Here is a 15,751-nt window from a genome sequence, read left to right as displayed (position 1 = left end):
TCGACGGGTCTCGCCACCTAGCATAAAACCTTCCTGGGGCCCGTCCCGACATTTTTTGTATTGAAGGTTTCCTCCTATCCTTCACCGTTCAGGAGATTAGCTTGCGCAGACAAACAAACAAACAAACACACAAACAAACAAACAAACAAAAACTTTCTTATATATATATATATAGATAATGATATATATATGCTGCATATACATATATATTTCCTCCTATCCTCCTAGCTTTTCCTCCTATCTTTCAGCGTTCAGGAGATTAGCTTGCGCAGACAAACAAACAAACAAACAAACAAACACACAAACAAACAAACAAAAACTTTCTTATATATATATAGATAATGATATATATATGCTGCATATACATATATATATATATTTTTTTTATAAACAGGAATTACATTCCTGCGTGGTGTTAATGTGAAAAATTCTGACTCAACCCAGGACTCGAACCAAGGACCTCCATCACTTGCACGGTGACAGCCCACTGAGCCATTGAGTCTACGGAATCTCCTCAGAAATTTTCCACACTTAACACTGTGAGCTTTATAATGGCCGATGTCTTACGTGCCTGCCAGGCAGACCCCGGATGTGAGTGTATGTATATGTAGGCGTATGTACGTGTATGCAAGTATATGTAGAAGTGCATTGGAGATTAACTCATGTACAATTTTTTATTAAAAAGGAATTGGATTCCTGCATGGGGCTAGTGTGAAAAATCCTGACTCAACCCGAGACTTGAACCAAGGACCTCCATCATCATATGCAGTATATATATATATATATATATATAATGATATACTGGATTTTAGCAGCTCTTTGTATGCATATCTGGAGCAGCATTGTAAGGCCTACAAGGTGGAAGCAATCAGTATACATACCATTTCCAAAGGAAGGGGATGCAAGAAAATGTTCAAATAACTGATCCATTGCCTTGGTGTCACATGCTTGCAAAATATTACTAAAGGTTATTGAGCAAGCAGTTATCACAATAGGAAGAAGTACAAGAGATCAAATTGAAAATCTGAGATGGATCATGGAAAAAGAAAAGGATTATGAAAGGAAAGTGAATCTCTGTTTTATAGATGAATTGTGGATTATGCCGAGAGAAATGGGGATGTAGGACCACCGGATATGTCTGATAAGAAGCCTGTACACTAAATAAGACGCTACATTAATAACTGAGTATTGAGACAGAATGGTTTGGAATTGGAAGATTAGTTAGACAGATGTGCATTCTCTCTCCTCACTTGTTCGATCTGCATAGCGAGTATATCATGAAGAAATCAAACTTGGATCACATAAAGGCTGGCCTCAGGATTGGAGGAAGACGCATTAACAATCTAAGGTATGTTGATCAACAATCTAAGGATTTTTTTTCTTTTTTTTTTGTATACAGAGTCCAGGCTCGTGAAAGAGCTAACATTTATCAAACAAACAAATCAAACAAACAAGCAAACAAAGTATATAAAAAGGGGAGCGGTTGATAAGATGGGGAGAGAAGGGGAGGAAGCACACAAACACAACATTTGAGAGCAGGGACATCGGGAGATGTGTGGGAGGGAGAGGGCCTGGGGGGAGGCAGGATAGGTATAAAACGCAAGGACACCAAGGACTTCCAGGAAAGAAGACAAAAGTCACCTCAAAAAAGTGGATTTGGGGTGAAATTAGCGGGGGTAGAAAAGATCAAGGTTTTGGATTGGGGAAGATAAGAGATGGTGGTGAACAGCCGTTTTAAAGACCTGGAGGGAGGAGTGGGATTGAAGAGAGTGAGGGAGTTTGTTCCAGAGGTGGGAGAAAAGAGGAATGAAGGAGTGAAGGTGAGCAGAGAGTCTTGATTTTGGCAGTTTAACCATAAGAGGGTTGCAGGCAGATCTTGTGCGACCTGCAGGAATATTTGGGGGACAGAGCCCAGAGAGAGCTGGGGGGGGCAAGGCCGGAGAGGAGTCGGTAGAAGACGGAAAGACCACCAACCTGCCTGCGGTGAGTAAGTGAAAGGCCCTCGGAGTTCGCTTCATCGCGGGAGATTCCAATGATTCTGAACGCTTTGGTTTCAACAGCGTGAAGCCGAGCTCAGTGTGAGGCAGGAGCACCAGCCCAGAGGGGAGAGCAGTATTCCATTGAGCTGCAGATGAAAGCCTTGTATGTGGTGAGGAGCTCAGGTGTGCCAAGGAAGGACTTCGCACGACGGAGGATGTCCAGTCGGCGATTGGCTTTGGAGGCCAATCCTCATCCATCTGTTGATACCATCTGTTGGCAGAAAGTAAAGAGGACTTGATGAAACTGCTACAGACTGTGAATAGGAGAGGTGAAATAACTGGTCTTTATTTATCGTGTCAACTAAAATAAAAAAATCGTGTCAACTGAGAAGATTTAAGTGGTCAGATTGCAAGACGATCACATATAAATTAAGAGACTGTTAGCATTGGGGAGAACAGCAATATCAGGATTTATAAAGATCTGGAAAGACACAGATGTGATAAAAAAAAATAACTTGGAGGAGGCTGGTAAATGATCTGGCATTTACAATATTGCAATGTATGGATGTTGAGTTATGGATAACTAGAACGGCACTAACTGGAGAGCATACCTCCGCCTGGTGAACAGTTTACGTTTTGTATCTCAGAGTAGACCAGAAAATCACAAGACATAATTTATATAATGTAGAAACATTCTTCACCAAAATTGAATCGCTTCTTCCTTGTCACACACTCAACCTGTCCAACAAGTTTCGTCCAAATCCATCCATAACTTTTTGAGATATCTTGCTATGTATCGTTTTTGGCCCGATCTCCCAATGGTGAAGAATCAGTAAAAAATTTAAATAATTCTCATATCGTAATCCATAATCAGATCTTCCCCAAAATCGAATCGAATCGTCCTTATCAGACACCCAACCTTTCCGCCAAGTTTAGTCCAAATCCGTCCACAACTTTTTGAGATATCCTGCTATGTATCGTTTTTGGCCCTTTCTCCCAATGGTGAAGAATCACTTAAAAGATAATATAGTAGGCAGATCCGAATCCGGATCTTCACCAAAATCTAATCATTTCGTTCTTGTCGCATACGTTACATCTCTACCAATTTTCGTCCGAATCAGTCCGCAACTTTTTGAGATATCTTCTTCACAGACAGACAGACAGACAGGGGTGAAAACATAACCTCCATCCACCTTTGGTAGCGGAGGTAATGAAAAATGAAGAAAGGAAGGATATTGACATTTTTGAGATGTGTTGTCGACTAATGTTAAAAATTCCATGGATTGACTCCAAGAAAAACAAATAAATCAGTGGTTTGAATAAATTAGACCACCATGTACATGAGAAGCACTGATCCTAAAACAGAAACTGTCATACTTTGGACACATCATGTGTGCAGAAAAGGAAAGTCTGTAGAAGTCAACCATGCTGGTTGTGGTTGAGGGAAGAAGAAGAAGAAGAGGAAAAGGCAGATCTTGTATGTGCGGGATGGATGGGGTCAAGGCCACAACCAAGCTGTCTCTGTCAGAGCTTTGGAAGCAGTGCAGGATAGGGATGTTTGGAGAAATCTGATCATCAATGTCACTAGAAGTCGGACATTACTTGATGGAACTAGATAACGGATTTTTACCCTCGCCAGAGGAGAGGGTATTGCATTTGGGGCTGTTTGTCTGTCTGTCTGTTTGTCTGCACAGAACGTGAGTATGCTTTTCTCTACAGCCATTTGTCTGATTGTCAAAAACCTTCTACCATAGGAGCACCTCCTCCTATGGAATTTTTAAAAATGATAATTATGATGTCATAGATCACGTGGTATGGGTGCCATCTTGGAAAAACCGAAAAACATTGCACCCCTATTTCTCTGAAACTGCTCCATCGAAAAAAATTGAAACATGGCTCATTGTCCAGTACACCCCATGGGGAACAACATCTATTCATGATGATGTCTTCGGTGCCTTCATTACGACATCAATTAGACAAGTAGAACACTTGATCCGATCAGTTTGAAATTTCTTGAGCATGATATACACAAAGATTGTATGGGATACTTAAATTGATGACGTCATTGGTCACATGGTTTGGTAGCCATTTTGGATTGAACATGAATCTGCGTCGTCGATAAATCACACAAACACAGCAGCTAATAAACACCCCACAAAATACACCACACAAACACATCCTGGCGAGGGTCTGTACTTTCCGATTGCTCTTTCTTGTTTTTCATGTTAACTGTTGTTTCGAATCTGGAGCAACATTATTTGGTAAACGAGATAAGATAAAGAGTCGGTGATCATGCCAAAACTAAAAGTGTACTTTGACTCAAATGGTCGATTTGGCTCCTGTTCAGAGTCCACATGCCTGCACAGCAAGCCAATAAAACCGTTTATCTCCGAGTTTTAATGTTGTTTTTTCTCGAGACACTGAGTACACATGGCCGCACTCGCTCGTTCAAGGCCGCGTACCTTCAACGTCAGATGGAAGTTTTGACAGTGCTTGGTTGAGCGGTTTTATTATACTCAGGAAACTATAATGTGCTTGATTAATTATTATACTTGTTCGAATTGCAATCATTATTGCTCTCGTTTTTGTTGGCTTAAAATATTGTGAAGAACAGTGAAAAATATACACACATTCTTACGATTACAAATCCAGCATATTGAACCCCAGATTCTGGAGCAGGTAGTGAATAATAATCTTAGCATCTCAGGTGTCAAATATTTATATCTCCAAACGTGAGAACGAGCTGCTGCAAAAATATGTATTGCACTTTGGATTATTTAGTCATCCATAAAATGTGCATTAAAAAGAATTGCATCCGTAGATTAACTACCAACAGGAAAATAGGCAACCATTAGTTATCGCAAGAAGGGAGCAGGTATGTCTGACCCCATTGACCGCCATCTGAGGAATTCTGGCATGTCTCATGACGTGTTACGAGCTATTGCCCATTGTGTAATGCACAGTGAATTATATTCATCCATGTTGCTTGTTATTCAAATGCACTAAAAGCTTCGTTTTATTGAAATCCCAGTGTAGATTTAGAAGCACTCTTAATGCCTTTTAACCTTGCAGAACTGATGTTGCGTGGTTGTCTTTTTTTCAGATTTAAAGGCACGGGTCCTGGGTGGCAGCCCGTTTAGGGATATTTTATGCTTGCATTGGGCTTTTGAGTTTGCTCGGCCAGTGATAGGGGTCGCAAATAGACACTCTAAAGCTAAAGGAACCATACGCTTTCCATGTACATCTTCTTTGCTGAGGAGTTTGTATGACTATGCTCTGATCATTCTGCAAAGCAAAACGTCAGATGTTCACCGCAAGCAGTAATTAGGGTTAGGGGTCGCTCAGCTCAGGGTCTCTACACCGACAACCTTCTGATGCAGGACATTGAGCGATGTTTGAAGAACAATCTGCCAGCCCTTGAGAATAATTTTCATGTGCACAACTCTAAGGCTTTATTACAACAATCTGTTACTTTACTCCACCATTACTCAATTTGGGTGCCTAATTCCTCTCCACTCCAGATGACTGTCATAGTATTTGGATTAAACTATAATCCTCTTCTATGATATACACATTGTTGGGCAACATTGATGTCATGCTCATGCCACATTGTTCAATAGGAGCAGATTATGTACCATTTAAGTGGGATGAACAGCAGTCCAGTGTTTATGTACCATAAATGGATGAGTTGTGTGTGCATGTGTGAGCCATACTCTTTGTGTCTATTAATTACATACGTCTATTAATGAATTACATATTACGTACTATTGAAATGTACCATTTAACTCTTGAGACTGCTGAGACCCCTTCAACCTTTGAAGACCCTTCAAGACCTCTAAGATCATTAAGACCCATAAAAACCAAGACGACACAAAAGTCCCCGAGGACACAAAAGGCCCCGAGGACACAAAAGGCCCCGAAGATCCAAAAGTTAGAGGACCCAAAAGACCCAGAAAACCCAAAAGTCCCGGAGGACCCCAAAAAACCCCAAAAGTCCCTGAGGATCCAAAAGTTCCCGAGGACCCAAAATACCCAAAAAGTCCCTGAGGATCCAAAAGGCCCAGAACACCCAAAAGTCCCTGAAGATCCAAAAGACCCCAAGGACCCAAAAGACCACGAGAGCACCCAAAAGACTCCAAAGACCCAAAAGACCCCCCAAGTCTGGCAGGCAGGTGTGCCACAAGGCGGTGAAGACCAATTAAAACTTTGACAATGGACCAACGGCCCCCCTAGTAGATATTGTCGCGCGGACCCTTCCGGTTAATACCAGGGACCGCGGATGACCAGAACGGATTTACTTGAGGTAACGACCAAGCACGGATTCTACTATAAAATGCGGGAGGAAGAAGGGAAGTGGAAGCTGTGGTAAATAAAAAGCGCGTACCTGTGGAAGGCGAACAAACTCAAACGGCACAAGATTTGCAGGGAATGGAAAATAATACAAGGGTTTATTTGCAAAGGTCGGGACAGGGAAACGCGATATTAAATAAAAGTCCTAAATTGGGACTTCCCCACAACTCACTTCAGAAACAGCACACAGGAATGGATTAATAAAAGAAAACGTCGTGTAATTGTGAAATGATGCATCCTTATCTGTCTTGTCGTCTTGTCCCTATGCGGCTCCAAGCTCCACTGCACACCACGAGGTCCCTCGCTCCAGCACCACGAAGGCCCGAGCCAACGCCCACTCCAGGCTCCTCGTCAACTGCCCACGAGGTCCGTGCACCACTCTAAGCTCCAGGAGCACCGAGCACCACTCCAAGCACCACGCAGATGGTGAACCAACGATCACCAGGACCTCTCAAGACCAAGAAGAAACACAAGAGCTTCAGAGGGACGTGCTGCGCAAGAGTTCGAGCTGGACGTGCAAGAGGGAAAATGTCGTTCGGCGCGCCCTTATATAACCTGGGTTACTACGTCAGCCTTGGCACGCCACCCAATCAGCGCCTTCCACCGAACCTCCCAGCTCCTTCCCTCTAATCACAACCTCCTTGGCATGTTGCTATGCAAGTTCATGGTGCGTCTGGCGGTAGCTATCATCGGTGGGGTCCTGGCCTGGTTTCTTTTCCGTTTTCTTCCAAAGTCATGCTAAGGGAGGGGAACTAATTAATGTGTGCACTAAAGGGCCTGTCTAAGTGTTTATGTTGGTGTGCATTGCCATAAGGGACAAAGGTTTGATTACCAGGTGTGACACACAGGGGTTTATTCTTAATCCCTACACTATCTAACACGCGAACATCCTGGTATGTTCACAGGTATACATCTTAACCCGACAAACTGGACTAAAACACAGAACGTATTACAGGTAGATTTCCTATCATGACAGTCGAATACCTACCTATTCAGATCTACCTGACTCGAGATATTGCTCTACCCTACCGACATAACAATATAAAACAGCACACCAGGCATCCTCAGTTAAGTTTACATTATTTAACGTCTTATTTCCTGTCTCCGCTTTGGGATTTGACAAACATCACGAATGGCTTCATATGTAAAAACATCCACCGCTCAGAAACTAAAAAGGACGCATCTTTTCCTTTTTCATTTTATTTTAAAACAAATTCTCAAGAAGGAATTTGCCTGCAGATTCATAGTGGATCTTTTATTTATGTACTTAATTTATCATGTTTATTGTTTGACTGCATTCTCCTTCACTACTTTCATTTTTCCTTGAATAAAAAAAAAAACATGAAGGGAAATGCTCCATATTAACCATATATGGGATATAGAATATATGGATATATATATATATATATATATATATATATATATATATATATATATATATATATATATATATATATATATATATATATATATATATATATATATTGTTGCGGATCCGGGGGTCGGCGCTCCCCTTACCAAGGGGGGGTTAATCCCCTTGTCTTTTACACTGGCCGATCCCCAAGTCCTGGAAATTATGACGTCACTTCCGGCCGGGAGCAGCCAGGGTGATTGGTCAATAAAGTCCCAAATACCTGAGTGCTACCCCTCGCCGTAAAGCGAGGAGATAACTCCCACCCGGGCCGCAGCGTTAATGGATACGCCGAGCAAAGCGAGCTGCGACTCGGGCCATTAGCAAAAAGACTAACCTGATTCTGAGCAGTTCTAATCGTGCCACGTATACTCAGTGGGGAAAAGACAAAGACGATCAGATGAGAGGAAACCAAAAGGTAAGGAAAGAACAAATATGGTTTATTACTATACGACTAAAAGAGGAAACGAAAGAAGGGCACATACAAGAAGAAGAGCAAAAGGACACAGGGCAAGCTTACACAGTCTTAAATATCACGCCCAGGACAATACAGACAGACTTACACGAAAGGGGAATAGCAGGAAGGAGGAGAAGGTCCAGGCAGATGGTTCAGGCATTGAGGTCCGGCTCCAGTTTCACGCTCCACTCCGGTCCATGCTTTGGTTCCGCGGCGAAACCCGGTAGGCAGCGTGGTTCGTATTGCCGCGGTATTGTTGGCACGAGCGGACCGACTCTCTCACTCAACTTCGTGTCTGTCTCGTTCTTTGGCTCCTTGGCTCTCCCTTCTGCTCTGCTCTCTCCGCGGCTCTTGACTCACCGCGGCTCTGCTCTGCTCTCTTCTCTGCTCTGCCTCGCAACCTCTTGACTCACCGCGGCTCTGTCTTCTGCTCTGCTCTGCTCTCCTCTGCTCTTGACTCACAGTGGCTCTCTTGAAGTAGTCCCACGCGGGCGCTTTTATCACGCGCTCGCGTATCAAGCCGCATGCTTTTTAGGTCCGCCTACCGGTGAACACGCCTCGGCCCTGATTGGTCGCGAGGGTTCACCGGCTCCTCCCTTCGTGGCATGTTGAGGGGGCCACGCCTCGCTCCTACAACTCCTACCCCTTTTTCTCCAGCTTGACCGCGTGGTTAATGGCGTTTGGAGCCAGCGCTGCGGCTGGCAGAGACGCGCAGTCCAGTTTGGAGGGAGGCTAAGCCGCAAAATGAACAGAATTGAAAAGGGGCCTAGGTTATTTGATTAATGCAACGCAGAGTCAAACTATTGGAAACAGAGCCTTACCTGAAACACATACTAATGAAATAACTGAAGAAGGGTCCTATGGTGTCCTACGTGTTGCAATATGGCCTAGCTAGGGTGCGACCTTTGACCTTTGGGAGATGGGGATATTTACAGGGAATTATTTACAAGAATTATTATTTACAAGTGAGGGGTTCTTAAAACCGCAACACTGCACCATCCTCTCCTCCAGGCACGTCCCGTGCCGACAAAACATTAACTTGGTGTGACACTCAGGTGGAGTAACCCTCTACTTTTAACCTCACCCTGAGTGCGACATTTTAAAAACTTGATATGTCCCGCCTGCTGCGTTGCATTCTACCTAACTGACTCACGCCCACAGAATAACTGAATTGCGGAATTAATTTTCCAAACTAAACATTTACGGTGGGGAGCATTATTTACAAAGACTAGTACAATTTTGATTATTTACAAAACTACACCCAGGACCTGTCTTTTTTGGAAACAAAAGCAGAACTTTTGAAAAGGAGAAAATCATTGCCATGCATTGCACTGATACACCATACCACAAGCACCAAATTATAAAATGCACCAAAAGCACCCTACAGCACCAATAAGCACCATGATAATTCCGCAAGCAAATACCACTGGCCACAGTGGCCGGTCCCCAGCAGAGGTGCCAGGCCCCAAAACATGGGGTCCATATGTGGTGCTATGCCACAGAACGTGTGGTCCATAAGGTGGTGTACCAGTGCAGGCTGGAGGCAGCGGAGGTGCGGGCACACAACTACAGTCACCTGCGCACTCCCCCCGGACCCAAAATAAACAAATCCGTGAGTGGGGGGAGGAGGACAAACAAAGCAGTGGGGCAAGATCGCAAGTGTACACATTAACACAAGGCAATGCAGAATGAGGTGCGATGGAGAGCGAGCGGGGAAAGCTCGTCCCTAGCGTACATTCCCCCCCCCCCCCCCCCCGTCACCTAATCTACGCTTGCCCCTACCCCGTATTTACACAATTTACAAATTCGTCTCTACGTCCTGTCTTCCCCATATCTCCCCTAATTCAAAATTGGTCATCAATCCCTCCTAAGGAGGAAGAGATGGAACATAAACAATGTCACCCCACGTCGTGATGCGTCTTTCATCCCAAATGTCTGCCAAATCGGTGTGGAGTCTTCTCACTTCAGGTGGGTGGATGCGGATGGTGCGAAGAGATTTCGATCCTAAACTACCTTCTAAATGACTTTAACACACTTTAACTCTACCCGGGGTCTTTCCCTGCCAAACCATTGGCCATCTTTACTCTATGTGGTTCTAAAAACCAATTCCCATTGAACATACTGTGGCGCTCACCAATTTGGGGTCTCACTCCCCTGATTCTTCACCCTGTGCCCTCACACAATTTCAGGGCTGGGTCGTGTGGCTCTCCCAGCAGGTCCGCTCACCTGCACACCTCCACCACTGTAGTTGCCTCCCGAGCTTACCTGCTCCTCACCCTAACCTACCTGGGGAAGGCCCTCTGGCTCCCTTACCCCACTACCGCCCTCTCTGGCGTCGGGCGACCCGGGTCCTCCTCTGGATCCTCGGGCCCCATTGAACACTACTGGCTCCCAGAGCCTACCTGCGGCCTCACCTGGCCGACAGACTACAGTGGCGGAGTGCCCATTTAACCATTCTCACTAACAGGCCACTCGCCCAGCCAATTTACTCCACTAATGCACCCATCCAAGCAGTACTCTGCTACTCTCGCACCACAGATGCCAATATCGAACCACAATTTACCTACTCCCTCTACCTACTTTTAAACTACCCTCCCCGGGTACTCGTGAGGGGGTCCACCCTTCCCCCATTCACTCTTTCGCACCATACACTCCACTCCACGTATTCCACACTCCTCACTCCACACCATTCATTCCAGACCATTTACTCCAGACCACCTATTCCATCCAACCATTCTCACTTGCCACCATGCAAGTCAATCACCCAATGCACAATCACACCTTTCACAATACTCTGCTCATGCACTTTCTACACACACACACAGCATTCATGAGCATTGCCTCTCAATTCCTTATTTCATCCTAAACTTAAAGCTCATACACACATATACAGCATCATCTAAACTAACTACTGCCCTTCTAAGACTCGTGCTTCCCAGTCACCCCTTATACTATTGCACATCCCACGTCGTTAACATCCATCTAACCTATTCTACGTCCCCTCTACCGGTATCAATGTCACTACTTAAATCTAAAGTTACCTATGGTCATCTTTCTAACTCCTATCAATAACCTAACCCTCCTGGGCTAGTTTACACAGCCATAACCCCATAAACCCTGTAGCTCCTCTGCCCCAAGGATGAGTAATGTGAATGGTAAAACTACCATCCATCACTACATCATATACCATTTGCCATCATCACTATCGCCATCACAGTCCACTACACTTGAGCCCCTCGGTGCGTCATTACATCATCAAAACTCGGCTTCGCAAAGCCGAGCAATGGATTCGGGTGGTTTGGTCTCCTGCAGGTTGGGTCCATCCGGCATTCGGATTCAGGGGAGGAGGTTTTGTCGGGCCAAGGCTCCAAGCACCATCCCGGCGCAAGGCCTTGCGCTCCCAAGCGTGATGGCCCAGCCTTGCCCGGCCGGAGCGCCGCCACCACAAGGGGGCGCTGCTCCTCACCCTCCTCATTCCCCTCGAACCAGGCCGATCACTTTGCCTGGCAAAGCGCGGATTCGACCGTGCAAGTCGGGGCCTGGCGCGGATCGCGCACGGCGGTTCTTCCCAAACCGCCGCGGCTATGACACCCGCCGGTTCCCACTGCACACAAAGCCCGGCACGGACCGAGAGCTCGTGTCGGCTATACGTCGGCCTAACCGCTGCCCCGGTCAACGTCGATGCTCGCCTCGCATGCTCACACCACGCGTTCCGTTCTACACTCATACATCTCATACACTCCGTCAATTCCACCACCGCACTCTCTGTTACACACCACTCGCTGTTCGCACACTCCATAACACACCTCTCTCGTGCACCGTCTTGTGCACTCTCTCCCGTTACGTACTCCATAGCACTCATGGGGGTGCACTCTTGCATCCACCCATTCAGCGCACACCTACTCATGGCTGTGCAATCCCCTGTCGCACACCCAATCACGCGCTCCACCACCAACTCAGGTGTGCATTCTCGCACATGCTCAACCATTCCAGGTGTGCATTCTTTCTCACTCGCCACAACCAACTCACTCTCCATGTCACAATCACTCCCACTATCACACTCCGATGTGCATTCACGCTCGCACTCGGTAACACACTCGCGCCTCGACGCCATTCGCACACGCGCGCCATTGCCATTCACACAGCGCACCAAGGACATCCCACAAACGCCCGGGTTATGCTGGAATCCCAAGCGTGCGAAAATTCTTTTAGCGCTAAACACTTTCCCGCCAAATCTCTTAGCCCCATATATCACCCGGTTCACCTTCGGGATTCTTCTTCTTCGCTCCAACACCTGCAAACTTCCATTGGGGTTAAGCACGGCATCACGATGCGAATACAGACTTTGCATGCAATCCATCTCAATCTCCGATTTAATTCCTCTCTCTGCCGTCTCTACAATTTCAATTTCGACTACTTATTTTCCAATTTGAATTAATTCTTTTTCTTTATTTTATTTCCCCTCGACGACTGCTGGCGCTAATAAAATTTTCTCTACTTCGGTGGTCGCCGGCTTCCCCATACCCCGGGTCGCGATTTCTATACCCGTCCACGTGACCATGCCTTGCTCATCGTCGCTTTTCCCACGCTCCTCACACCGCGCTACCTCGTCGCGTACCCCCGCAACCTTTCCGCCCGATCTGTGGTCTATGGGTCTCCCCAATGTTTTTATCTGGCCACCCACTCTGTCCACAAACCCCGCTAACCCGTCCTTCATTCTTTTCATTTGATTTTCCCGGGTGTTCATTTTGCTTTTCACCCTCGTTAACCCCTCGTTCATTTCGCTACTCACGTCCTCCACTCGGGCCCCTAATTTACCTTCTAATCCTACCAATTTGACCTCTAGGCCCCCAATTTGGCTTCCCATGTCATTTCTCAATTCCACAAATTTGCTTTCTGAGTTATTGGTGTTGCCCCTTGCTTCCTCCCTCATTGCATCCATCTTACTCCCCGAATCTACCTTATAGGCCCTCATTTGTATCATAAACAATTGGAAGTCCCCTGGCCCCGTGGGCTTGGCACTCGCCGCCACGTGTGAAGTGCCGCCATTTTGTGCGCCTGCAACCCCCGCTACTGCATCTTCTTCAACCTCCTCTTCCATTTCTCCCACCTCTTCCCTGGGGTCCTGGGTTGACGCTAACTCCTCCTCTACCTCCTCATTTTCCCCCACCGGCATCCGATCGCCTTGGGTATCCATGGCACGACTTTAATTTGGATGTTAAATAAAAAATTTGGCCGCTCGTAATTTTGACCAAATTTTTCCAGATATAAAAAATTGGTTCGAGCTTCAAATCCCACTCCTGACACCAATTGTTGTGGATCCGGGGGTCGGCGCTCCCCTTACCAAGGGGGGGTTAATCCCCTTGTCTTTTACACTGGCCGATCCCCCAGTCCTGGAAATTATGACGTCACTTCCGGCCGGGAGCAGCCAGGGTGATTGGTCAAAAAAGTCCCAAATACCTGAGTGCTACCCCTGGCCGTAAAGCGAGGAGATAACTCCCACCCGAGCCGCAGCGTTAATGGATATGCCGAGCGAAGCGAGCTGCGACTCAGGCCGTTAGCAAAAAGACTAACCCAATTCTGAGCGGTTCTAATCGTGCCACGTAAACTCAATGGGGAAAAGACAAAGGCGATCAGATGAGAGGAAACCAAAAGGTAAGGAAAGAACAAATATGGTTTATTACTATACTACTAAAAGAGGAAACGAAAGAAGGGCATATAGAAGAAGAAGAGCAAAAGGACACAGGGCAAGCTTACAGTCATAAATATCACGCCCAGGACAATACAGACAGACGTACACTAAAGGGGAATAGCAGGAAGGAGGGGCAAATCCAGGCAGATGGTTCAGGCGTTGAGGTCCGGCTCCAGGTTCACGCTCCACTCCGGTCCACGGTTTGGTTCCGCGGAGAAACCCGGCAGGCAGCGCGGTTGGTATTGCCGCGGTATTATCGGCGCGAGCGGACCAACTCTCTCACTCAACTTCGTGTTTGGTCTAGTTATTTGGCTCCTTGGCTCTCCCTTCTGCTCTGCTCTCTCCACGGCTCTTGACTCACCGCAGCTCTGCTCTGCTCTGCTCTCTTCTCTGCTCTGCCTCGCAACCTCTTGACTCACCGCGGCTCTGTCTTCTGATCTGCTCTCCTCTGCTCTTGACTCACCGCGGCTCTCTTGAAGTAGTCCCACACGGGTGCATTTATCACGTTGTCAGGGAATTTGTAGTGGGGGACTCACAGGACTCCAATGACCGGACACAGGTTACAAAAGGTCTAGTTTATTAAACTGTATTCACTTCATCCAATTACCAAAATGATACCGCATAATATAATGGATCAGGTTAACTCTTTTCGCTGGTCCTTCTCGTTCATCCGACACTCCCGTTCGGTCAGCGCTTCACGTAGCAAGTACTGTCGACTCCACGTTTGCTCTAGTTTATATGGACGAACTCGACTTAATCCTCTGTCCGCTGAACTCGTAATCTCTTCTCCGCTGACGTTACTGGTCGCCTTCCTGGCGCCAGCTAGCCCCCAATGTTGTGAGTTCCATTTATCAAACAATAGGGGGGTGCTCCAGCCTGGGGCTGTGACCAGGTGTTTCAAGAGATTATCATGTTCGTGCACATTCCTAACTCATTTACAAACTCGTCCTTCACAGAGTTTGCATGTAAAATGTATTTGCTTTGTTACCAGGTTAATTAATAAGTTACCAGTGCCAATTAATAAGTTACGCTGAGTTACACTTCCACAATTCCCTCATCTTTTTGTTTTTTGTTTATATTAACCATTAATCTAAACATCAATATAAGTAAATAATCAATCACTACAAGTAAACATCATTACAAGTATAAGTAAATAAATCAATCACTACAAGTAAACATCATTACAAGTATAAGTAAATAATCAATCACTTTGGTAATCAAATTCCCTTGGGCATACACCGTCATCCTGCAAGAATCACAAAACATTTCGTTGGTCATTGACTCCTTCCATATCGTTCAATCTATTGCATTTGCATCACAAATATATTTTCAAAACAACACTTCACCATCACCAAGATACAACAATTTCACTTCATTTTCAAGTTTTGTAAAGCATCTGCACCATCTGGCAAAAAACGTTTTCCTCCACACAAATGTTGACTTTGTTTGAAAGGAAGGGCTGATCACTTGTGTTTGAATCCTGGTATGAAACATTTTCTCCTAATGTCTTCATAGCTCCTGCACTACTTCGTGTAGGATTTCGCTGTTGTGGTAACATTGCGGAGTCATAGGCTGACCCTGCTCTCCTTGTAGCATTCTTGCCACTTTTTGCTGTAAACCATAGTAATTCCTGAACACGGCCTTCACCCAGTTGTAGTCGACTTGCCTCCTCCCTCATTGTGAGTGGGCAGCAAGTATTGGTGTGACGTTGATTGGCCAGCAAGATGTGGAACAGGGATGCCGGATGCATCCACAATGATGTTGGGACCATGGTGTTCAGGTCATTCATGGTCCTTACCAGGAGCAACCAGCAGAATCGTGCACAGCTGTTGTGACAAGGGCACAGCCGTTTTTTGCAGCTC

General features: G+C 45.9%; 1 protein-coding gene across 1 annotated transcript in view; it reads right to left on the bottom strand.

Annotated features, from left to right (window-relative positions):
• Positions 1-808: 808 nt before the first annotated feature.
• LOC144891206 (uncharacterized) overlaps positions 809-15,751 on the bottom strand; it is a 29,115-nt gene continuing 14,172 nt past the window's right edge. Inside the window, exons 2-3 of the mRNA XM_078773580.1 lie at positions 1,975-2,250; positions 809-851 (exon numbers count right to left, since the gene is read on the bottom strand). Of these exons, the coding sequence (XP_078629706.1) occupies positions 809-851; positions 1,975-2,250 (319 nt within the window). The remainder of the gene's footprint in view (positions 852-1,974; positions 2,251-15,751) is intronic.

This window comes from Myxine glutinosa, chromosome 3 (genome assembly GCF_964187855.1).
Source record: "Myxine glutinosa chromosome 3, kmMyxGlut1.1, whole genome shotgun sequence".
Lineage (NCBI taxonomy): Eukaryota > Metazoa > Chordata > Myxini > Myxiniformes > Myxinidae > Myxine > Myxine glutinosa.
Note: the sequence above shows the minus strand (reverse complement) of the source record. Positions and strands in the feature narration are given on the sequence as shown.